Source organism: Vigna angularis, chromosome 7, assembly GCF_016808095.1.
Source record: "Vigna angularis cultivar LongXiaoDou No.4 chromosome 7, ASM1680809v1, whole genome shotgun sequence".
NCBI lineage: Eukaryota > Viridiplantae > Streptophyta > Magnoliopsida > Fabales > Fabaceae > Vigna > Vigna angularis.
Window position 1 is genome coordinate 13,480,112 of NC_068976.1, and position 26,233 is coordinate 13,506,344.

Here is a 26,233-nt window from a genome sequence, read left to right on the forward strand (position 1 = left end):
AATTGTAGAGAAGAACGTACTCCTTCAAGAAATTGCAGAGAAGAACGTATTCGGTTCCACGTTCTTGTATTCGGTTTCAGCTTTGAAGAATGCGTGTGCAATAATCGGTTCCCCCAACATTCTTCCTCCCTCGTGCATGTCTGATGCGTGTTGCAGGCTGATGCGATTTTGATGATGGTGGAGGTTGGAAGGATACAACGAGCATCCATGGTGGATGATGATGAAGACGAAGCTGATAGGGATGGTGGAGGTTGGAAGGATATAGCGAGCATCCATGGTGGATGATGATGAAGACGAAGCTGATAGGGATGGTGGAGGTTGGAAGGATACAGCGAGCATCCATGGTGGATGATGATGAAGACGAAGCTGATAGGGAAATGGGGACCCAACTCTTAAAGAAGACTTCAATGACCACTTATTTTTAGTACGTTTCATGATTCTAATACTACTAGAGTTTTCTTTTGGGAGAAAATCTTTTCCCGTGTTAGTATACTGGATACAGATGCAGTGAAAAATCCCTAATTATGATTTCAATGAAGAACATTGTTGGTTTGGATAAGTTGTAGTCTGTACAGTTGATTTTGATTAAAAGTGAGTTTCGGTGATTTAATTATATTTTAGATTATTTATTTAAAAAGTAATTTTGACATGATGTTTTTTTAGATATTGTTAAAACAAAATCTTTCTAATATATAACTATACAAGAGGATATAGTTTTCTTATTTGATATTTGGTTGCTGAAACAGTAACATGATGTTAAGTTAAATAATATTCATGTAAACACATACAAATCTCGGATTTACTCATTGCGAAAGGTAACAAAAATTATAATTTTTTTACTTTTTAAAAATTAATTTTAATAATTATTTTTAATTTTTTATTCTTTATAAAAAAATTTACAATTAAATATAACATTAATAAATATCATTTTATATTATTTTAATAATTAAGGGTATTTTGGTAATCGATTACAACTCATTGGTAAACAATTACACGAACAAAATCCTGAAATCTTGAAACTTCTGCACCAAAAAATACACCTGTAATCGTTTACAGATGCTTGGTAAACGATTACACGAACAAAATCCAAGATTTGTACAGAAACTTGTATTGGAAGAGTCAGTTGTGGTAACTTGGCAAACCTTTCCCTAGACATGAACAGCCAAATAATTTTTTCCTTTTCATAAACATTTTTACAATTAAATATAACATTACAAAATAACATTTTATAATACTTTTATAACTAGGGGCAATTTGGTCATCTTCCCTTTCTACCAATTAAACTAATTTTTAAAATCTATCACATCAATCAAATCCTACACTAATTCTCATAAACTTTATTTCCAAATCCACTCTCAATTACTCACAAATCCACTCAAAAAAACAACTAAAAAATTACCCTCAAATCCACTCAAATCCATTCAAATCATCTCCCCCAAATTCCCCCAAAAGAACACACCCTTAGGCTGTGTTCGCATGAACAGATTGTACTGTTCATGCGGATTTGCAAGAGATGAATTGTATCAAAACCGTGTTCGCTTGTGTGGATTTCTGAGGATGGAAATGGTAAGATTTGCGGGATCCAGGTTTTTTTTATCACTCGCTAAATTGAGAAGATTTGCAGTGATTTAAAGCGAAAAGCCATTTTTGTCCTCATAAAATATGATAATACCAAGTGCTAAAAACAATTTTATTCTGATATGTTAAGTCTATATTTCATCTAGTGCAATGATGGGTAATATGTAGTAATGCATAAAAAATCCACACATAAGGAGTATATACTGTGGCTGACCGGCTTTGGTGGGTTTTCCATTCACGAGTGCACATAGGCCTTCACTTGGACAGCCCAAGTTTGTAAGTTTGGCAGCCTTGACTTTTGACAGACAAACTATGGCAGTGGCAGCCTAGCAATGCAGAGATTCGGTTCTCTGCTTCTTCCGTGCTTTGACACAACTATACACAAAAGCATTCACATGCAACACAGGAAAGATTCCTGGCCATACAGTGTTTGCTTTGAATTTCAAACAGGATTGAAGAAGACTGTAGACCATTTAAATGTGTTGGTTGGTGCATGTTTGGTCTGTGTATTAAGAGCGAGCTTGATGGTCTGTTATGAAGGAGTGTGAAATATATGTCTTTGTCCTTCATCCTTCATTCTTATTGAGGTTGTATGTGCTCGAGATATGTCCCTTATGTTGAGTGCATTGAAGAGCATAACTTCATGACATTCATGAGGTTAGCTGTCCCTTCAAGTATCGGTTGGCAAGGTTTGTTTAATATTTGCAGGTTGGAGGCATCTGATGCAGAAGACATGATGAACGGACAATGTTGTGTGGTGATGTTGGAACGTGGGTGCTTTCATTGTTGATAATCAAGATGCGTTCCGTATGGGGAAGGAGAGGTTAAATGAGGAAGAGGCGTTGAAGATGGAGAAGTTCCGCATGTGTGCTTCGTGCATAATTTGGGATGGCAAAGCTGTAATCGGTTACTGAGGGCGTAATCGGTTACGCACATTAGTGAGAGGAAAGTATAATGGTGTAATCGGTTACCCAGAAATGTAATCGGTTACTGGGATGGTTTTTGCTTCTCCTATTGGTTTGCAATCGCGATGCCAGCCTTCATCGTTCTTCCATGGTTGCTCTCGGTGGCTGTGTGATTGTTTAAGTGGTTGGCGGTGGACGTTGTACGCGTGAAAAAGAAGGAGGACATGCAGAGGTTCATGGATGAGGCCGAGATGAGGAGGTCCACTAAATTGTGGAGTTTGGAGACTGTAGAAGCAATGCGTGAGGGAGCGTCTGATGCAGCAGTCCTTGAAGCAACAACAGTATGGAACATCAGTGTAACCGTTTCTTCTGTTTTTGTTGCAGGTGAAGGAGTTGTGAACTTTGTGGAAAGGCAGTCAAGGTGGTCGACTTTGGTGAAGCCGCGAGGATATAGTTGAAGTTGTTGTAGGAATCTACTGCTGTTACTGGATCTTTGTGCTACCCTTTGTGAAGGGACCGAAGGTTGTGCAAGGGTGATAGTGTTTAGGTAACTCAGTATCAGACTGGTTGGAAGGTTGTTAACCATTTTGTATACTGTTGCAGGCCTAAATAACAAGTGGGGTGGGTGGTGCATGGTGAAAGTGGTGAAAGCAGGAGTTTCTTTCTTTGCATTGTCATAATTTGGGGTTCATTTGGCATGTATGATTGAAAGCCATCCAAGTTAATTGATGACCCAGTTAGAAAAACGATTTACGATTTGGGAAGCTTTGTGTTGATTTGGTTGAAGGTATATGATGTTTAAAATAGTAATGAGTTGCCTAACTTTACAATATATTTACTATAATCCTAAATCTGTTGGCATGTTTGGCATGTTAGGTTCACGGTTTGGAAATTGATATTTGAATTTGGCAAAGATTGAACCAAATTTGAGTGGCATTCCATTGGAGGATCAGTACTGAAATTGTGTTTGGTGAAGCTTCAAGAAAATTTGATTAGTCTTCAAGAGGTAATTCTTAAATCATCTTTGAAGTAATTATAGTTTATGTTTATATATGAATGCGTGTTTACTTTTTTTTTTTATAACTCATATTGTCAATGTAATTTTGTATTATGTTTATTTAATGTGTAGTATATATTTAATGTATTAATGTATAATATTTATTTCATCAAAGTATATATGATATACGATTGTGTTAGTATATGATTGATTTATGTTTAATTATTATATCAATGATTTTAATTACAGTATGTATATATGGTTAAGTAAATATAGATGGAAGAATGTATAGATTTAGCATATTTGGACTGTGAAGATATAGATGACGATGTGGTTGGTGTAAACTTCAATATTATCGCGATGATACGTCAACAATTACAAATTACGACTTCATTGGGAGCACTAACAATGTTATGCATTGTTGCACACGCGTTGAATATCTTGAATATGTACTCGAGTAGTGTAAGCAATTACCTACCAGATAGAGACCGTCGTAGGGATCAATTAATGTCATATCTTGTGCATACTAATCGGTGCCGCGACATTATTAGGATGGGTCCAGAGGCATTTATTAATCTTTGTGAGAGAGTTAGATCAACTGGGTTAGTTAAGGACGCCATTCGGTCCACAGTGGAGCAACAAGTTGCTCAATTTCTTCATATAATTGGGCATAATGTTAAGAATCGAAGTGTGACATTTTTTTTTCATCGATCTGGTTCGACAGTTAGCAGACACTTTCACAATGTGTTGGATGCTATCTTAACTTTGGAATCTGAATTTCTAATTCAACCCTCAGGAAATGAGGTTCATCCATATGTCTTGAACAACAATCGGTTTTACCCGTACTTTAAGGTACTCATTTCAATCGAATTTGTAGATGTTCTTTGATCAATTGATGATAACAAAGTTAGAGTTTTATTGATGTCTTGTTATTTGTATGTTTAGGATTGTTTAGGGGCCATAGACGGTACTCATGTTCGTGTAAAGGTGCCAACATGTGATGCTCCGAGATTTAGAGGAAGAAAAGATTGGCCAACTCAAAATGTGTTTGCGGCGTGTGATTTTGACATGAAATTCACATACGTTCTTGCTGGGTGGGAAGGCACTGCATCTGATTCAAGAATTTTAAAAAATGCTATTGATGGAGATGATCCGTTGGTTATCCCCCAAGGTGAGTGTCTACATTGTCATGTTCAATGTAGCTTAAAGTAGTCACTAATTAACGATATATGTCAAAATTTGTAGGAAAATACTACCTTGGTGATGCTGGATTTATGTTGAAAAGCACAGTTTTGACTCCATATAGAGGCGTCAGATATCACCTTAAAGAATATACACGGAGAGGACAACAAAATGCACGCGAGTTGTTTAATCATCGACATTCATCGTTGAGAAATGTTATTGAAAGAACTTTTGGTGTGTTGAAGAAACGATTCCCTATCATTGGAAGTGGCACTGCACCACACTATGGATTGCAGACAATGATAGACATCATATTAGCTTGTTGTATCTTACACAACTTCCTTCGTGGTGTTGATAATGATGACTCGTTACTTGATGAAGTTGAGAATGAGTTGAATGAAAGGGAAGAGCATAATGTTTCATTATCTCAAGTTAGAGAAGAGGACCATAGGATTGGTAGTAGTATCAGGGATTCTATAGCAGATCATATGTGGCGAGAGTATCAAAACTCATAGTGATTGTCATGTATTGTGTTGTAATAGTATTTTGTGTTATGTGTATGACAAGAACATTATATTATAAATTGTAATGTTAACTTCTTACTATTTTGATTATGAAATAGGTATAAAATGAACAGAGGTAAGGCAGCCGCGATTCAGTCCTCTGCTCCTACTAGAGAGTTCATGAAGGGACAGAGGACATGGATGCACGTCTTCTACACTGTATGATTGAGGAATCACGAATCGGTAATAGGGTTGACGGAAGCTGGACATCCCAAGCATATAGTAACATAGTTGATCATCTTCATAGCGCTGGGTATGTCGCCATTACAAAAAATAATGTTAAAAATCGTCAGAAAGTCTTGAAAGATAAATGACGTGAGGCACATGACTTGTTTTCTGGATTGAGTGGATTTGCGTGGAACCCTGTTAGTATGACATTTCATGCTGAGGACGAAGTTTGGATGGACCTGATTCAGGTATTTATAAACATACTAACATTTTGTGCATTCCTTATTATACATAATATGAAGCATTTTTTCCACTTTTAATATTGAATCAGTCGAGGCCACCTGCGGCAAAGTGGAGAGTTAATAGCATAAAACATTACGATTTGATGGTGAAGTTATGGGCAGCTGACCGAGCTATCGGGAGTGGTGTTCGGACTGCTCGTCAAGCACGTCGACAGCGGGTTGGTCCTCGTGTCAGTGTTGACTTGAATCAAAATGTTGAGTACATCCCAGAACAGCCTCAGTGGGCGGGGTATAGAGACCCAACTCCACCATCACCTCCGTCATCTGTCGATGAATATAGTCCAGGACAGACTCAATCTGTGCCTTCCGTCCCATCCGGTAGAACTTCATCCTCACGAGGCTCCAAAAGGAAGGCTCCTATGGTCGATGTCATTGATTCTCAATTTGATAAGTTGACGACTAGCCTGGATGGTTTCGCAAATGTCCTAAGCTCATCAAATGTACATTTTGGTGTAATTTCTGATGCAGCCGTGCGTCAAGTGTCAGCAATGCAGGACATAAATGAAATACTTCGTTCCCAAACGGAGATCATTCGTCGCACCCCAAATTACACATATACAGAGGCGGACATTTATGACATGTTGAGTGCTATGAACATTGCTAATGAAATTTGCTAGAGCAATGTTATGATTTCTTATGTGGAAACCCCACATGTACGAAGAGGTTGATGGGACTGCTACCACATAAGCGGTGGAATAAATTATGTAAAATGATATCGGGCGGTGACTGTTAGGAATCTTCATCTCAAACTTACTTCTATTAGTATTAAATGAAATTCTGTATCAGTACTTTAGTTATCAATTATTATATTTGTATGGTCGATGTCATTTTGTAGTTCTGTTAATGGTTACAATGTATGACATTTGTTCTTATGCATTGTTATTATGAAATATAAGTAATATCTTATGATGTACTTTCATCTTGTTTTAATGAAATGATTTGTTGAAGAAATTATCAGATGGCCTCATCATCAACAAAAAGGCCAAGAAAAAGCCGTAAGGGAAAAGAAACTCTCACTGAGGCAGAAGATGCACCCCTTGTAAGACCATCTGTAGAGGAGCAATTAGATCAGCGTCGTTTTTTCACACACAGTCATCAAATGGAAAACTATGCAGCTGATTTCTATACAAGGACTATAGTTGCTCCCAAGATAATGAATTTTGATTCATTTACCGGTTCAGGGTTATTTTTCCAGCAACATCTTCTATTTCAAGGGTTGAGCCAATTTCTTACATTACAGGGACCCTACTATCCGGATTTAATCAAGGTATTTTATTCAAATCTGAAGATATCATCAAATGGATATATGCTCAGTGAGGTCAACAAGAGAAAAATTAGATTCAAACCTGCTGATTGGTTGAATGTAGCCAACTTGAAGTACGACGGTCAGAAATTGTGTTATTCAAATATCCCACAGGACTTTCCATATGATCGCGACATGGCATTAGCTACTATGATCATACCAGATTTGCAGGGTGGTCAAGGTGTTTTAACGGTTGGTTGTTTGAATATCAATGATAGGCTTCTGCATTATATTATTGTGCATATGTTGACTCCACGACCAGAGAATTTTGCTAGGTTATTGCATAAAGATATTTTTATGATATGGGTGCTTAAAAATAATATAGCAATCAATTGGCCTCATCACATCATGCAGCATATGCTTAAATGCAAGGCCAGTGACACACCCCTCTCATACGGTGTCCTTATCACACAGATCATGCAATATTGTGGAGTTCACGTCGATGCCGATGCCAGCACTCATATAGGGTCCCGACATCACTTTTCTATCAATTCTTTGAAGAGGATGAAAATTCTTAATGTCAACGGTGTTTGGCAACACGATCTGGATGATGATGAAGAAGAAGACCAACCAGACCCTCATCACCACACTGTGCAGCCTCCTCCAGAATGCAGTGTATGGAACAAATGTAGGTGCGGGTTCAACGTATTGAAGATAACTTGACAAACCTTTCCCTAGACATGAACCGCCAATTTGCTCACCTCAATCAAAATGTGAACTCGATTCTTCACCATTTAGATGATTAAGTTCATTATATTTCCGATAATGTATTACATGACTTTATATATATAAGTTTCTTTGTATGTGACTTTCAAAAATTACATTATATATTAATGTTATTGTCCTTGACACGAGCATTGGTAGTTTATTTAATTCTGTACTTTGTTGTATGCAAATTAGATGGACTCTCGAATCATTGATGAAGTGCAAAAACAAATTAATTTATCAACAAGACTGTCTGCTGTTCTTGAACGACATACACAGGCCATGGAGCTTCGAATCACCCTGGTAAATGCTAGGATTCAATCATTTAATCCAACTACAAAACAAATTCAAAACTTGTTACAGACTATGAACATTGAAGACCATGATTTAATCAGACAGTGCTTTGATTTTTTATCTTCGCATCCATCTCATACAAGACGTCTAATAGGGATGCCAATACAATATCGTTTCAATGCATTGCAACGATACCTTGCTGAATCAACGTCATGATGAACTATTAAAAGGATATTTGTATGTCGAATTTTTAAATTTTTTTTAGGTCATGTAATATTATAACTTGCTACTTAATTGTGGTTGTTTCATTAATGTTAATCATTCTCACTTCAATGACTTATAAATTCATATCACTTCGTACTAAATTATATTACAATTTAAAATTACATTTTAAAATACATTCATTTTACTACATTATAACTTTTATAATTTTTAAACATTAATTTTAACAATTATTTCTAATTTTTTCCACTTTATAAACATTTTTACAATTAAATATAACATTACAAAATTACATTTTATAATACTTTTATAACTAGGGGCAATTTGGTCATCTTCATTTTCAACCAATTAAACTAATTTTTAAAATCTATCACATAAATCAAATCCTACACTAATTCTCATAAACTTTACTTCCAAATCCACACTCAATTACTCACAAATCCACTCAAAAAACAATTAAAAAATTACCCTCAAATCCATTCAAATCATCTCCCCCAAAAGAACACACCCTTAAGGATGAGGACTAAAATGTACCTTACTTTGAAAGGGGATTAAAACCAATTTCGCTCGATAGTTTAGAAACTAAAAATATATTTAACCCTTTATAATACATTAAACAATTGAAATATGTACTACTTTTAACATTTAGACACTTTTTTTCTTTTTAATTTTAAAATATAATTACAAATGTAAAATATCTTAGTCAAATTAAAAATATACATTATTATAAATAAATTATAAATATTACTATATATATATATATATATATATATATATATATATATATATATATATATATATAGATATTACAACTGCAAGTAACACACAGATAATTTTTAATAAAAATATGTTTTATATAAAAAAATTGTCACTTTGGCCTCTGGGGTTCTTACGTCTTAAATTTCAATTCAATAATAAAAGAATTGATTATCTAATTAAATGTATAAACCCCAAAGCCTGAAAGTGTATTTTCCGCTACCAAACGCTGGAAGAAAGGCAAAAATAGGTAGGTTTTGAAGTGTATGCGCAAATCCAGTTTCATTAAAACAGATGTTTGATCTCACTTGTTCTTCTAACGCTTCTTTGTGTATAAGCAAACCTCACAAAGTAGGCATTGCAATGGCTTCAGGGGAGCAAAAGTCACCACCCCAAACCCAAAAGCTGCAAATTTATCCCAATACAAATTCTGGGGTCTCACCTTTCTGGAGAGGTAATTATCTATCCATTTGAAATTCCTCCACCCAAATGAAAAATAAAGTTTAAATTTTTGGTTTTTCTTTGCAGAAAAGTATGAAAGAGAGGCCAAGAGGTATTGGGATGTTTTCTACAAGCGCCACAAGGACAGGGTTAGTTTTTCTTAGTACTCGTGTTTGTGTTCTCTGTTAATGCAAATTTTGTTGCTCACTTGGTGTATCCAGTATACATGATTTCCTCTTGTTGGTGATGTCTTTTGATGTAACTGGATAACTTAACTCTAATTGTTTAATTTTCGTGGAATTTTGTTGTGTAATTTGACTTTGGTAATAATACCTTTCTTCAGTTTTTCAAAGATCGGCACTACTTGGATAAGGAATGGGGCGAGTACTTTTCTGTGAGTGAATGGAAATACCATCTTTGTTTATTTATGCAATTTGGATTGTGTTGCAATAATGGCTTAAGTGATTTTTAATTTTCAGGGAGGAGGAAAGAAAGTAATTTTGGAGGTATATATTCCTGATCATACTCTTTATGCTTCTGTGGTTTATTAGTTTATCCTTTGTTAATGTTTAAATTACTCAGTGTTGAGCATACACGCATGCCACAATGTTATAATTGGATTAATGTGATTGTTATTCTGATTTAAAGTTTGGCGTGAACCATAATGTGATCGTGCAGGTAGAACCTTCCTGCATTTATTTTCTACACTTCTACTTATCACTTGTGAAATTTGTACTGGTTATTTATTGACACAGTTCATTTTCTGTCCATGATGCTCTCCATGAGGTCCTTGGTCTAGTAAGTTTCTTAACAAGTGATGGTGTGTGCTAAACAGGTTGGCTGTGGAGCTGGAAATACTATCTTTCCTGTGATAGCATCATATCCAGATGCTTTTGTGTATGCATGTGATTTCTCACCGCGAGCTGTTGAGTTGGTTAAGGTTAGAAACCTCCTTTTTGTAATCTCTATGTCCAATCATCATCTATTTCTATGTGTTTGTATGTGATTGACTTGGTTGTGTGCTTCCTTATTCAGTCTTTATCTTGTGTGTATCTTTATTCAGTCTGTGCAAGTGTTAGTAAGAAGTCTCGTATGCCGTAAAAATGACAATTTGAGCAATATAACATAATGCCTTAGGGTTTTGGGTTATATATGATATCAACTTCACTTGTATGATTTACTTGTGGTCCAATAATGGAGATCTCCATTCTCTTTTTACCCTTTTCGAATTACTTAATAGATCTGTCAGTGTGAAAATTTCTGGTCAGGTTCTAACACTCCCCTCAAGTTGGTGAATAAAACACAATATATCTAACACTCCCCTCAAGTTGGTGAATATAAATCATATGTACCAAGCTTGTTTCAAATATAATCAATTATTGGTCCCCTTAAAAACTTAGTGAAATCTGTTAACTAATCATTTGAGTTAATGAACTCAGTCTTGATGTCTCTACATACATTCTTCTCTCGAATGAAATGACAATCAATCTCGATGTGTTTAGTTATTTCATAAAAGGCAAGATTAGAACTGACATGAAGAACCACCTGATTGTCACATATAAGTGTCATTTGAGTAACATCTCCAAATTGTAACTCTCTAAACAATTGCTTAAGCCAAACAAGTTCACAAGTGGTTGAGGCCATAACTTTATATTATGCTTCTGAATTAGATCTTGCCACAATACTTTGTTTCTTGCTCTTCCAAGAAATCAAGTTACCACCAATGGAGACACAATGCCTTGAGGTAGATTTTCTTCTATCAAAAGGAGATCCTGGCCAATCAATACCTGAATAGCAAACAACTTTTGTATGGTTATTGGAACCATATAACAAACCTTCTTCAGGAGATCCTTTAATGTACTTTAATATACAGATGACTCCATTCTAATGATCTTCACATGGGGAATTGAGAAATTGACTCACTACACCGACTATAAAGGAAATGTGAGGGCAAGTAATTGTAAGGATCTGAAATAGACTCCCCTTGATTTGGTAGGAGTTTGGTATTAGGATCCATGGGTGTGTCAACAGGTTTTGAATTCATACCATCGTTAGATTGTGCTACCTCAATATCCAAGAAATATCTAAGTTTGCCAAGATCTTTGGTTTGAAAATGATGACAAAGGTATTGTTCCATCTGGAAGATGTCATGGTGGTCACTGCCTATATGAACAATGTCATTAACATATATTATCAAATAGACACATCCAACACTTGAGTGACGGTAAGACTGAATGATCTGCCTAACTTCGAGCCATACCAAATTGTTGAATCACGCTGCTAAATTTGCCAAACCAGGCCTTAGGAGACTGTTTTAGGCAATATAAAGATTTGCGAAGACGACATACCAATCCAGAAGACTTCACCTGAGTAACAAATCCAAGAGGTTGCTCCATATAAAGCATTTTTGACATTCAGTTGATAAAGAGGCAATTGTTGAAGAGCCGTCATGGCCACAAATAAACGAACAGAAGCCATCTTTGTTTATCACTGGAGCAAACGTATCTCCATAGTCCAATCCAAAAATTTTTGTAGCTTTTGGCTACAAGACGAGCTTTGAGGTAATCAAAAGTACCATCAGGACCAACTTTGATAGCAAAAATCCACTTGCAACCAACAACAAATTTCCTAGACGATAATGGGACGAGCTCTCAAGTTCCACTATTATGAAGAGCACATAGTTTGTCTAGCATGACCTGATGCCAAGTAGGATGGGCTAAAGCATTATTGATAGATTTAGAGATGGACACAGAATAAATAGACGAAAGACAGGTATAAAAAGGTGAAGATAATCTATGTTACCTCAAAGCAATATATTGTGGAGAAGGATTACGAGTAGAACGTATACCTTTAGGGAGAACAATTGAGAGGTTAGACTCAGTTGTAAGAGCCGGAGGAGACAAAATAGTTGGCACTTGAAGTGAGTCACTTGGTGGTTGTTGGGAACAATGCCTTTGACTATAAACCTAAAGGGGTGCTGGAGGAGGACAATCTAATAGTGGACTATGCACAACAAAAGGATCACAGATAATAGAAACATTAACAGTAGTAAACAGAGACACATCAGAAGAAGATGGACCCTTAAAGTAAAAAGAGAACTCATCGAAGGTAACATATGTGGAAACAAAATAACGGTTAAGAGAAGGAGAAAAACATTTGGATCCTTTTTGGGATTGAGTAAATCCTAAAAACACGCATTATGTGTGATCTAGGAGATAACTTATAAAGGCTAGGACCAAAATTTTGAACAAAACATGTAGACCCAAAAACTTTTAGAAGCAAGGGATAAAGAGGTTCATGAGGAAATAAAATAAAATGAGGAATTTTGTTATCTAACACCGAAGATGGCATTCGATTAATAAGATAACATGCAATAAGAATAACATCACCCCAAAAATGTTGAGGAACCTCACAATGAATTAAAAGGGTGCGAGTTGTTTAAATAAGATGTCTATTTTTGTGCTCAACCACCACATGTGGTGTATAAGCATATAAAGTTTGATGGAGAATGCCATGAAAAACCATAACTTGTTTAAAAGAATTTGAAAGATATTCATGACCATTATCATTTTGCAAAGTTTGAATAGAAATACCAAACTGAGTTTTAATTTCATTATAAAAGGTTTGAAATATATAAAATAAATCGGAACGATTTTTCATTAAAAATAACCAAGTACATCGGGAATAATCATCAATAAAAGTAACAAAATATTGGAAACATAAATTAGACTTAATATGACTAAGACCTCAAATGTCAGGGTGAACTAAGACAAAAGGTGACGAAGCATGTTGTGAGACACTACTAGGAAAGGAAATACGACTATGTACCTATGCGTGCAACAAAAGCAGTGGAACTAGAGGGCTAACGATCCTCACAACATTTAAGAAATTCATTGAAGAGAGCAGATTTATCAGCGGTATCAGATGGAGACAGTAGATGATTGTGAGGGAGAATAAGTCTGAGCAACAACATCAGAGTGAGAAAGACGACTATGTAATGCATAACACTTGTCAATCTTATGGCCTAGCTTGCCACAATGATCACACTTCTGACGCCTTTTTCCTGGCTTGTGAGAGCGGTTACGCTCATCATGTTGAGATGCCAAAGCAAAGGAATCATCGGCAGAAACAAGTGTATCATTGATAGGTTTATTTGGCACACGCAAAAGGATGAAACAAGTAGAAGTAAAATCAGGTATAATAGGGGAACCCAAAATGATCACGGACATGGGAATATTTATGAGTAAGTTTGTGTAAATCCAATACCATGTAGAATTTTGACCATTGCTCTATGTCTTGGGCAGTAGTAAAGGTAGGAGGTAAAACCTCATTAAATTCATGAAAAAGAGCATGGATCTTACCCAAATAATCAACCATACAGTCCTGATTAAAGGAGCAACAACATTGAAAAGATCGTGACAAACAACATAAAGACATTAAGTATCATTAGTGTATAATAATTTGGCTTGCTCCCAGTCAGAGCATGTGCCGTAGGCACGAAACATTTGTTTTAAAGAAGATTGGATGGTATTCTTAAGAACCATAAATAATTGAGCATCAATTCTCTTCCAACGGGAAAAGTCACCGGGAGCAATATGAGTCACTTTTTGAGTAAGATGATTAAGATACCCCTAACTCTCAAGCCAAAGTTTAATGTCTGATGCCCAAGTCGCATAATTAGTGTCATCTAACTTGTCAATGGGCAAGTGCACATTGATATAGTTAGTAAAGATTGACGGGTCATACACACTGGTGGCAGAAGAGATACTAGAAGACACCATTGAAGAAGAGAGAGAAAACCCTAAAACACCAAAGGAGTCTAATTGGATCAATGAGGCTAGATCCAAAAAGAGGATGAAGAGGTGAAGCCATCGTAGGTGATCAATGCCGAAGAGGGGTTGTGATGTGCCGCCACACACGGCAGCAAAGCTGACAGTGGTGTGACTTTGAACGACATGTGAGGGAGCGTGGCTGCTCCGATGGCGACGATTCTTGTGGTGTGGAGGTGATGGAGGACCATCCAAGCTCAACATAGGACCTTTAACAAGAGCCATGTCTAAGAGAATCCAAGAGGAAGAGGGAGCACTAACTACTTTGCTCTTATGGAGTATTAATTACTAAAATCTTCCTCCTCTTTAAATAACTTTACATTGTTTTGTAGGTCATTAAATAAAGCTTGGCAAAACACTTGGAGGAGTAACCAAGCAAGGAAAAGCAAAGGAGATAAAATTGAAGATGTTGCTGTTACGCTCAAATACATGAACACTGCAGACAGCAACTCCATCTTCCTCTGCAGTTCTGCTTAGCTGGCAAACTTAGCTTGCTTCCCAAGCTTCTTTTCATTGTATCACGTGCCTTTAGAATAGCTTGCATCACACGTCTTAGAAGTTCTCCTTCATCTATAAATAGGGGGCTTCATCCTTTGTAAATTCAACTTTGAATTGATAATGATATGCTGTTGAGATTTCTCCAGACATTCTTTCAGAGTTCAAACACTTTGTGCCTATTCTGCACATTCTCCTCTAGCTTCCTTCCCTCTTGGAAGGCTTTCGGAGCTTGAGATTCCTTGATCTACTCATACACCTTCATTGAAACATTCATCAAACACTTACCGTGCCTCATCGTCATCCAACTAACCGCTGCCTTCTCTGGTTTTGGAAGTGCTCGTGATTGAATTGCAAGGATGCTTCCATCAGGAGGTCGCCTGGCCGAGGCGATCAAAAGTGTGTGGTCGTTGGTCTGAACAGACACTTCGGTGATGGCGGTGGCAGCAGTGGCAAAGGTGATGAAAAAATGCCAAACAACCTAAGCTCTAGATATCATGTTGAATATAGAGAAAAACTAGGTATTGGGTTAATTTTCCTTGTGTCTATAACACACATCGGGTTATTTATAATGAAGAATGATACAAGTATATATGACAACCAAACATAAATATGGTAAATAGAAGATATTGTTAAAAACAATATCAACAATATCTACCAATATCAAGTAATATGAAAAGTCTATGTTTTTCTAATTAACATAAAATGCAATATATCTAACAAACTTAATATAAATCATGTTTTGCCAAATAGACCAACATCGAGGAATCATCATAATCTGCGGTTTAATACCACATTATTGGTATAAATTGCGGCAACATCCTCTTTTACACAGGTCATTCATTAGGATGTTGGTGGAATTTTGCAACTTTTGTCCCTTTAGAATGTTCCATGTGGTGGTCTTCTTCTACAAATCAGCTAACTTTAAGCCTTCGTAGTTATTAATTCTTTCTTTGGGAAAAGGGCACTCTTTATTTTGGTTTAAAAGAACGAGTTTGTATTGCTTATCTATTCTGTTATAAAAATAAAGAATTGTAGTACTTTTTGTTTAGATACATCTAGTGAGAACAATCTTGTTTTCTTTTTTTCAGACACACGAAGACTACAAGGAATCCCATGTTATTGCTTTTGTCTCTGATTTGACAGCTGATGATCTGTGCAAAGAGATTCTTCCATCTTCAGTTGATATTGTTACAATGGTATCTGAAATTCTGAATGGCAGTTTAAATCTTTAAGTTAACATAGATCGAACTGATTATGTGATCAAATTTACTTTTTTTTGTTGCAAGCTTTCATTTTCTTGCCTGATTTCATATAGTTTTTGTACTCTTATTATTGGCAATCAGTAGTTGTTTATGTAGCTGACATGGTAAGCAGATATTTATGTTGTCTGCAGTGTCCCCAGAGAAGATGCCTCTAGTTTTACAAAATATTAGAAAAGTTATCAAGGTATGAAAGAATTCATTATATATTCTTGCTGGAGATAACTCGTTTACATGTGATAAAAGTCATACCTTTTCTCCAATTGTAGCCAGATGGATATGTGTTGTTCCGAGACTATGCTACTGGGGACCTTGCTCAGGTGGATTTATTATTGCACTTTACTTTTTTAACACAGAAAATTGAAAAGCGCACAATTATTATCTAGTTTATTTTCTTCTGATAATTATTCATAAAGAATACAGCAAATAAAAATATTGGAATCAACGAAATGGTCTCACAAATTTATTGGCAAATTAGAACAACTGGAGGGAAAAAAGAATCAAGAATATTCAGATCATCCTGAACAGTCAAAAAGTACCCATTTTTACTAAATTTTTACACAAAGTTGATACTTATAGTGATACTAGAGATACTGATCTGAAAATAAAAGTCCAAACAGTTCTTATTATCGTTTTAACTTTCAATATTAAAATGATTTAAATATTAAGCTCTTTAGTTTTTGGTTTTAGCTATGTTTATAACAAGGTGGGGCAATTCTATACTACATCTTCCTCATTTAATGTGAAACTCTTAGACCAGTATTCCTTAACTAAAATATTGTGAATCATCAAACTAATTACCATTTCAATTTTAGCATTTCTGGTGTTGGAAAGGAAAACTGTTGACTATCAAATTTTGGTTGATGAATTTCTTTTTATTTGATTATTTGACAGTTACTGTATCTATTTTTGTGCTCTATAGGAAAGATTCTCTACCAAGGATCAAAAGATCAGTGATAACTTTTATGTTAGAGGTGACGGCACTGTAAGTTTCAGCTTGATCCATCTTAACTCGTAACTTAGCGACTTTCTTCATTTCTAAAGTAGTATTCCCTTTGTTTCCTGTACAGCGCGCTTACTATTTTTCAAATGAGTTCTTGACAAATTTATTCAAGGAAAATGGTTTTGATGTTGACAAACTTCATGTATACTGCAAACAAGTTGAGAACCGCTCAAGGGAGTTGATAATGAATCGGTAATATATTTTATGGCAAGTTCATTTTGGTCATTTTTATATGGTATTAATTGTGTTATAAGAGTTGTGTTTTTTACATTAGGTAGCCTATCATATCGGATGCTTTCTTGAACTTCTAATGCTTTCTATCATATATGATACTTTTAAAGATATGAGATTCCATTTGTTTTCCTTCACATTCAAACACATTGACTGTACTTCTGTTTTCCCTTATCGTTTTTTTGTTTTAGGCGATGGGTCCAAGCTGTATTTCGTGTATCAGATAGTTCCAAGTTGTTTTCAAGCCAAAAAGCTGAGGCCAATAATCTTGATGGTGATAATGTCGACAAGGAAATCAAGCAAAATAATTTAAATGGTGGTTTCAATGACTCTGCAGTTGATTTGTCTGAAGGCGTGGCAATTGACATGTTTGGAGTCTTACCTTCCAGTGAGTACGAGGTAAGGTTCTCACCGTAGCTAAATCATTAACTGGTCCTTTAGTTCTAACAAAAATTAATCAGATTTCATGGAATCGTTTTGTTAGTATCTAAACGTATCCCATCTGAAGTTAGTTCTTCCAGATGTACAAAATTGGATATGTGCTGGCATTTGAGAAGGCCTTTTCCTTTACCCTTTTAGCAATTTTTTTATGACTTCTTTATTAAAATTTCCTTCAGTATTATTCTCAATTTTGATTTATTAGTTGTATATCAACAAAAGCTTTTTTGGCTTATTTTTTTATACTGATGTTTTTATTGAGATCTACATCTCTTCAACATATCAGTGTTTCCACTCTTCATCACCTGAGTTTTTCCTGTTAGATCATTGACATCAACCTTAGAGGCTGGAATTTCAAGATTAGTTTGCTTTCAAAAGAGTACCAACATACCTGCAAGTCAACGGGTTTGATGCTGTGGGAATCGGCTCGGTTGATGGCTTCTGTACTTGCAGAAAATCCCAGCATTGTTGCAGGAAAGAGGATGTTAGAGTTGGGGTGTGGCAGCGGAGGTATCTGCTCAATGATTGCTGCAAGGGATGCTGATCTAGTGGTTGCAACCGATGGTGATGGTTTTGCACTTGATCTCCTGGCCAAAAATGTTGCATCCAACATTGAGCCATCGTTGCTGACTAAACTAACCACAAAAAGATTGGAGTGGGGAAACAAAGACCACATAGAAAGCATAAAGGAAGTAGTGAGCAATAGAGGGTTTGATGTCATCATTGGCACAGATGTGACATACATTCCCGAAGCCATATTGCCTTTGTTTGCGACTGCCAAAGAACTGATTGCCACTGGTGGAAGCCATGAAGATGGTAATGTTCCTGCACTTATTCTTTGCCACATCTTTCGCCGAGTAGACGAACCTACCTTGCTTTCTGCTGCAGCGCATTTTGGGTTTAGATTAGTTGACAAGTGGCCTGCTGAAACTTCAAGTAATTTGTCAAATAGCATTATAGACAACTGGTTTATTGAAAATGGTTTAAAAGATGATCTTCCTAGTACAGCATTGAACATCTTGCTCTTCTGCAAGGACTGATAATGAGTTTAGCATTGTAGCTTGAGTGCAAATTTGTTTCTTGATTTTTCCCTTCATTACAAGTAAGAAGTTGATTACTTGACAATCCGTCTGTGCTCATTGTTCAAGTTTTTTATTTGATGAGGAGTTTTGTCAGAGAATTCTGTTTTCTTTTTCTTAATTTATATATATATATATATATATATATATATATATATATTTTTTTTGTTGGGCTCCCCACATGGAGGCATTGACATGGACACATGATGGTTATGTACCCTGCATCATTTTCTTGGAATTACAAAAGGATTACTTTTCGTGAGTGATCATTGTTAATTACAGATTAGGCAAAGATCTCAGTCATTTAAGAGGAATCATTAGCAAAATTGGCGACAATAAGCATGATACAGTTCTAAATTCTAAGTTGGAGCTTCTTGATTCTACATGTAACACAAACTGAAAGATCAAATGATTTTTTAAGCATTCTATTTTGAATTTAGTGTGAATGTATTGTAAAAGTTTTTTCTTTCTAATTCAGTTATAGATTATGTACAATGAGATTGTTCATTTTTATAATAACTAGCGTTAGTGATTTTTCATTGGTAAACAAGTAAAAATCTTTACCTCAATAGAGTATCATGTCTTTGGAACCATTGTTGCTTAAGTTAGAATGTGCTTGATAAATTCAGGTAGAACTTGCTCGGATTCAAATTTATTTATCAGAAAGAATAAATCAGAGCAAAAAGTGACCAATTGTTCATCCATGATAAGAATATATTTGCTAAAGTACTAACAATTTGTGTAATCATTTTCTGTATGAAAACCTCGTTTCGTACGGCTGAAATTTCAGAATGTAAACAAGGACCACTCAAGCAACTGCCCATTGAATTCATCACTTTGCACATTCACTTTTTATTTAAATTAAAGCATATATTATTTCTTTTGTTATAAAAAGACTAAAAAGTATCATGTTCAATGAACAGCTTATTCCTGGCTGCATGCACACATATTCTTTGGATATATATATTTGCATAGGGCTACCTTTACATTACAATAAGGGGAGCAGTACTGTTCTATTGAAAATTTCTTTGTTTAAATATTAGGATATGTATATTTAATCTTCTGGTTAGGGACAAGAAAATAAGTATGTCAGTTTTCTCTGTGCTTCTTAAGAGCAAATGCGAATCTAAAAGTATTTAAATTGGCTTATTTTAATATTTTTTACTCATCATTTAAATATTTGTTAGTTTTCATATCATAAAGTGTTTAACTAAATCAGTTATAGTATTTGAAGGCCACATTATGCCATTAATGTCATATTATAATGAATTGATATATAGTATTAAAAGTTACTTCCACTATATATGCTCAACATTGTGTGTAAGATGTAGTTATTATTAATAATCTAATTAATCTACTAACCAAAAAGAAGAAGTACATGTAGCCTTACTGTTTATTGTTCAGGTCAGAATTCATGCTTAAAAGAAAAGGAAGCAATGGCAGCTCAAATCCAAAGAATAACTTACATTAATGGTGCTAATTGCTCATAAAATTGTTTATTTTAGATGAGATTTTCATCACATACAGAAGGTCACTCTCATTAACAAATATTAATAGGATATAGATACATCTTCCACCACTTTCATTTTTATTATGTCTCTATTTTATGTTATAATTTTTGTTTATGCATGTAATAAGGCCAGATTACTTATACTTCTGTTTTAACTTGGAATTATGTTAATAATAATTTACTTTTGTGAGTGAAATGAAATGTATTTAGACAAACATCAATGCAGAAAAAAGGAATAAAACTATTGCTCTTTCACGTACCCTTAATACACATAGACACACATAAAAGCAAACCCTATACATAGTTTGTACAATTTTAGCATGCACTGATGCTTGTATATTTGATCAGAGTATTAATTACAATTACATGATTGTGCATATTTTAGGTAAAAACTAAACATGCAGACACTTATCATTTAGACATACCCTTTTTCCCATAGCTCTTTTTTTTTTTCTTTTTTTTATCAACCCTAAATATATAGGAAATACATATGGTTGTTTTAATTTCCCATCAAATTTTTTTTCTGGAGGATTTCAACCGTCTGCATTCCATTTCATCAACAAGACCTTTACAACCTGAAATTGGCATAGAACTTGAATGAAAATCTGTACTCCTTAAATTACTAAGAACCCTAAAGTATCTAATATATAGGACAATCAATATACTTTAGTTCGTTTCACCACAGAAACGTAGAATTAAGTTCGATGGCATAGGATTAACTGAAGTAAAACTAAAGAAAGTAACACATGGTATTGAAATTAACTACTTCCATGAAGGTCAAGGAGTATGAATTATAAAGTTAAATTGATTACTCCAACCATTACAAAAAAAATCAACATTCCACAAAAATCAGATTCTGACATAACCGATATAATACTCTGAAGGACTGATAATACCAGAGAGATATGAATGGTATAGAGTACTGTGCGTGTTAAAAATGCATAAACTATCCATCCATGAGTATGTGCATAGAGAACACTCACAGAAAAAAAATCACCTTTTTGAAAGATTGTAGTTCATAACTTTCAATTCAACTGCAAAACTACTTCTGGGTTCAATCCCAAAATTTAAAATAAAGAAAAGAGAGATGAGTATATAACCAGATAAAACCTAACCAAAATCAAGATTTAATTCCAGTTAAATCTATACTTCTGTAAAACCATGTTCATTACTACAAAGAATCCCATTTTTCGTCACAAAATCCATACCTTTGCAGATCAATTTTTCTTCTTAACCGAGTATCCCCAAAACCCTAGCAATTAATCTGGTAAATTCAGGAAAATAAACAAAAAATTAGGATGGGTTTTAAGTAGAATCTTATATCTAAACTGTCATCAGATACAAAAATAAAGCTGTTTTCAGTGATTAGTCAACATAAACCTCTTAAACTTAGGCTAACTGAGAGCATACAAGATCAAAACTCATCAACTAATTAGAGCTACAGATACTTGTATCTGTGAAAATAGACTCTCTATAAGCGAACACATACTTCAGACAAAACAGAAGTAAAATTACTTTTCTTAAGGAAACTGATGCAGTTCAAATCTGCATGCTAATAAAAGAATAATCCATATGTGGAAAGCAGCAATACATACCTGAGACATGGAATGAGATGCCCGTAAAGCATACTACTGAATGATATGACAACACGAGCCTAAGGGATATAGCTAGGGTAACTTATAGCATATGAAGGGAAAGTGAAAACAAAAATCAGATACATATATATTAACAGAAAGTGAAGAAAATAAAGGATTGAAAGAAAGAGATGGAGATGGGGTGACAGATAGAGAGTAAGCACACATAGCTTCAAGCATGAAACCTTATCATCCAAGAAAGTACCATGTGTGCTCACTCTCTTCTGTCACCTCCCTTAACCTAATCTGCATTCATTTACTGAAATCTGATGTGTATCATTGCTGCATAAGCTAATCAACACCCTTGCTTCTGGAATGGGTTGGATGAGGGTTAAGGGAAGAGAACAAACATTCAATTGTTTCTCTAATAATCAACACCCTTTTTTATCAAACGTTCAACACAAGTTCACTTTCTCATGGAACAAATGAAGAACTTGAATTTCCCTTGTGTGAAGAACTGAAGGGGGATGCAGGGTATATATAGGGCCAGAAAGAGGAAATGTTGCATCACGTATGCACGGAATAAATGTGGGTTTATCTTCATTGCTCATTGATCTATTACATTTTAATATATATGTGGAAAAAGAAATTAGAAAAGAAGAGAAAAAAATTAACTTTATGATCTCTACATCCATATGCAACAACCCCAACCACAAGTTCATTTTATTCCTTGCTGCTACCTACTATCTTGTAAGCCCTAGCTTAAAGGCATCTTCACATTCTAAATCTATCTACCTCTAATCATGTTTCTCAGGTCTCTTCAAGAATTGGTTTTATAGCAAACGAATATTAATTACTCCATCATCTGTTTTATTTTTAGTCATCAAATCCTGCCAGAAAGCTTTTGTTTCTATTTATTTATCCATTATTAATCCTTTAAATTACACCTTTATTTTCTTGTTTATTTTCTTAAATAATAATTAGCTAGTTACTGCAGGATTATTAGTACTCGAAAAAGTGCTTGTGAGTGAGTGTTTCCCATTGATGAGATTGTTGGCTAGGATTAACTTCTCCATCTTTGAAAGTTCAGTCATGAATTCTACACGTGATAAAAGCTGCTAGAAACATATACATCATACAATCACACATACATATACATGTACATACACACACATGTATTTTATATACATATATATATATATATATATATGTAGTATTTACAGCAATTAATGTCACTGTATGATTAAGCATATATTCAAAAAACGATGAGTTATATCTAACGATTCTTTTCTTATGAACGACAGAAAGTCAATGAGAAAGGTTCTTGGTCTGAATTATCATGTCAAAAACTATTCAAGTGCAGCATTATTGTTGTCCATCTTGTAGGAATATTCATGGTTTTAATTACGAAGAATATGGTGCAGATGAACACATGGAAGTATAATGGCAGGTTCCTTTTTTCCTTTAATTAAAGAAGGAATTAAGGGAGAAAATAAAAAAAGTGGAAATGCTGTTCACGAGCTAAACCAGCCAATGAGTGCTTGACGTCTGAATACACTCACAAACGCAAAAATCTAATGCGGCGCTAAAGCAGTTTAAAGTATATTTGCTTTTTGCTTTATGCTTTACATTAGTTAACAAATTAATTATTGATGCAAAGTAAATCATTGACGTCAATTTTCGAACCTATATCGCTGTTCACTAAGTGCATGATCTGTGTTTCTGCTACTCTTATGCCTTTAACACATTGCCCCAGTTGTAACATTTTAGTTTATGTCACTTTTACACATGCCTGCATCAAAATTAAACCCTTTTCTGGTTGATCTTGACTCAGACTTTGTTTCTGTTATCTCGTTTTAAGATAAGGATGTTTCCAACATAGTGAAACGTTATGTCTTTGAATCATAGTTAATATTCAAGTTATTAGAAACTAAACTCCTTTTGGTAATCTTTGCTGGTGTGAGATACGAAGAAAGATTGAGCTGACATGTTTGAAACAATTCTGAGGTTTTGGTTCTCTTGGTTGATTTCCAAAATCTTCAGAAGATGTATCTAACAAGATTGTAACTTTCTCTGAAGAAAGGTATACGTAAAACACACCGAACATAAATTCAAAAAGAAAAAAAAAATCAACTAAAGTGAATATATATTTATCTTAAAATGTGTGGAATTCTTTAACTAAAGTCTCTAAAGGAAATATTTTGTTGTTTAATGTACTTTGGGCGAAGTGTGATTATAAATTGTGCTCCAAGGAATTAGCCCAATATTTAATAAAGTGAATTAATTTAAAAAAATGGTTTTTACCCTTTTAAAAGTTATATTAAAAAGTAAATTTGATATATTTAAATGATATTATTAGTTAGGAGGAATATATAATTTTTTCAGAAACTAAGAAATAAAGAGACAAAAATATATAGGAAAAACAATAAAAAAAATGGATAATTGTGGGATACTAAAAGTAGTAAAGTGTTTATGTATGCATTCTTACCCCTTTTTTTTTCTTCTTATAGCTATCTATATGTGCGTAGCATTTAACTAACGACTTTGATTTGTTCAGGTGTTGAATCAACATGTACAATCTAAGACCTATCCCATGATATATATATATATATATATATATATAACCTCGTGATTTGAGGAAGTTTAGCCAATGATTGTTGGTAAAATGGATTAATTAGTTAAGGTAATAGTGCCCTAAGATGATAGGGTGAGAGGTATAAATATGTAGGTGTTTCACTTTCACGCCTTCAGCAGCATGCATGATCGGTGAACAAATTTTGAGGTCATATTAGGGGTATGGGAACCTAATAATGATCATATCTTATACTAGAAACTGTAGCTAGATATAGTACCATTTCGAATGATGATACGAGGTGGGATTCCACAAAGGGCATGATAAATAAATAACTTTCCCCAATAGGGAAGTGCCCTATGAAATAAGGTTTTGGACTTGCCCTTTTTTGGTGGACACGAAGAACATGGTTACGTGGTTGTTGATTCCCATTGTTTGAAGAGACATGAAGTGACACAAATAAAACAAATAATATTTATTTATTTATTTATTTGTGGATAATATATAAAAAACAATTGCCACTTGCATCATCTACACCAATTACGATGAGCATCTTCTTCTACCACGGGCAACTCCTCGATCTCAATATTACTTTTTGGGTAAGGGGTAGAAAAGAAAAGATATCAATCTTTTTGGAGTAGCACGTTTATCCTTTTAGATCCAAAAATCATCACAATTCAATTTCCTAAAAGAGAAAGAGATTAAGGACAAAAACAAAATCAAAAAATGTAACGCATAAGGTAAAGAAATGAACAAATGGAGTAAAAATAATGATATGAAAGAAAGGTAGCAATATATCAAATATTTTTTCTGTCAAAAGATGAGATACATTCCCCATTTCTACTTTACGCAAACCACAATAGCATAAACAGATAAAAATATCATTTTCCAATTAATTTATTTCTGAGATTTTTTTTCCTAAAGTGATTCACCTATTAAATATTTTATTAATATTTATGCTTATTATAATAATAATAATAATTAATTAATTAAAAGTAATAAACAAACATATTTTACTTTTAACTCATTTTCACATAATTTAATTTTTTTTTGCTTTCATTACTAGCTCAATTTTCATTAATTAATCCAAACAAAGTATATGAAATAAAAAAGAAATAGATATAGGAAGTGTATGTTACATAAATAATATTGTTTTGTACATTTAATATAAAAGTTGATTGTATATGGAGAAAATGTGATTGAGACATAGAAAGCACATTGTGTGGATGGGGTTGGTTTGCAATGGAATGGAGGAAGCAAGTGGGAGATTGATTCCATTGACTTGAAATGATAAACCCTAGCCATGTAACACTTGTCGTAATGAAAAACTGTGTTGGAAACTGGCCAACAAAAGCAGTAGCAGAACCCTTGATGGCTAGCCCTTCTGAGAAACCAATGAAGCAATAATTCCATTTTGAGGAGCATTAAGTAATTGGTTTGGAATTAATTAATAGTTTGGCGTCAGAGAAAAAAGTGTGGTGGGGTAAAAAAGTGTAGGGAAGTGAAGCATGTGAGTTGGATTTGGAGCCATGTGCTAGAATCAATCACAAATATACATATTCATTCATTCATTCATCCACACATCTTTTTATTTCCTGCACTGTGCACGCCGCGATGTGTATTGGCTCAGCGTGGCGGTGTTGCAGTCATCCCCACCACTGCACTATCTTTAGCCACTCTGGCCGATACTGCATGCCCCCACTCCTGCACTATCCACCACTCTCTTTCAATATCATACCTTAATCTAGCCTTCAGAATTTCTCTCTATTTATCAGTAAGATGACAGAAAACCATCACAGAAAATCAACTAGCCTGCATGCCTTT

The 26,233-nt window shown here is 34.5% G+C and overlaps 1 protein-coding gene across 4 annotated transcripts; it reads left to right on the plus strand.

Annotated features, from left to right (window-relative positions):
- Window positions 1–9,107: 9,107 nt before the first annotated feature.
- LOC108338485 (uncharacterized) lies at window positions 9,108–19,015 on the plus strand. 4 transcript variants are annotated; one of them, XM_017575389.2, is made up of 13 exons: window positions 9,108–9,225; window positions 9,314–9,429; window positions 9,504–9,565; window positions 9,760–9,810; window positions 9,896–9,922; window positions 10,252–10,356; window positions 15,832–15,939; window positions 16,118–16,189; window positions 16,272–16,322; window positions 16,925–16,987; window positions 17,073–17,197; window positions 17,428–17,635; window positions 17,998–19,015. In XM_017575389.2, exons 2-13 carry the CDS (start codon window positions 9,339–9,341, stop codon window positions 18,712–18,714), a joined length of 1,680 nt encoding a protein of 559 aa, XP_017430878.1. In that variant the 5' UTR covers window positions 9,108–9,225; window positions 9,314–9,338; the 3' UTR covers window positions 18,715–19,015. The 4 variants fall into 4 exon arrangements, with proteins under 4 accessions (XP_017430878.1, XP_017430876.1, XP_017430877.1 ...); XM_017575387.2 differs by lacking the exon at window positions 9,108–9,225 and having other exon boundaries at window positions 9,232–9,429; XM_017575388.2 differs by lacking the exon at window positions 9,108–9,225 and having other exon boundaries at window positions 9,232–9,429; window positions 16,276–16,322; window positions 16,925–16,976.
- The last annotated feature ends 7,218 nt before the right edge of the window (window positions 19,016–26,233 follow it).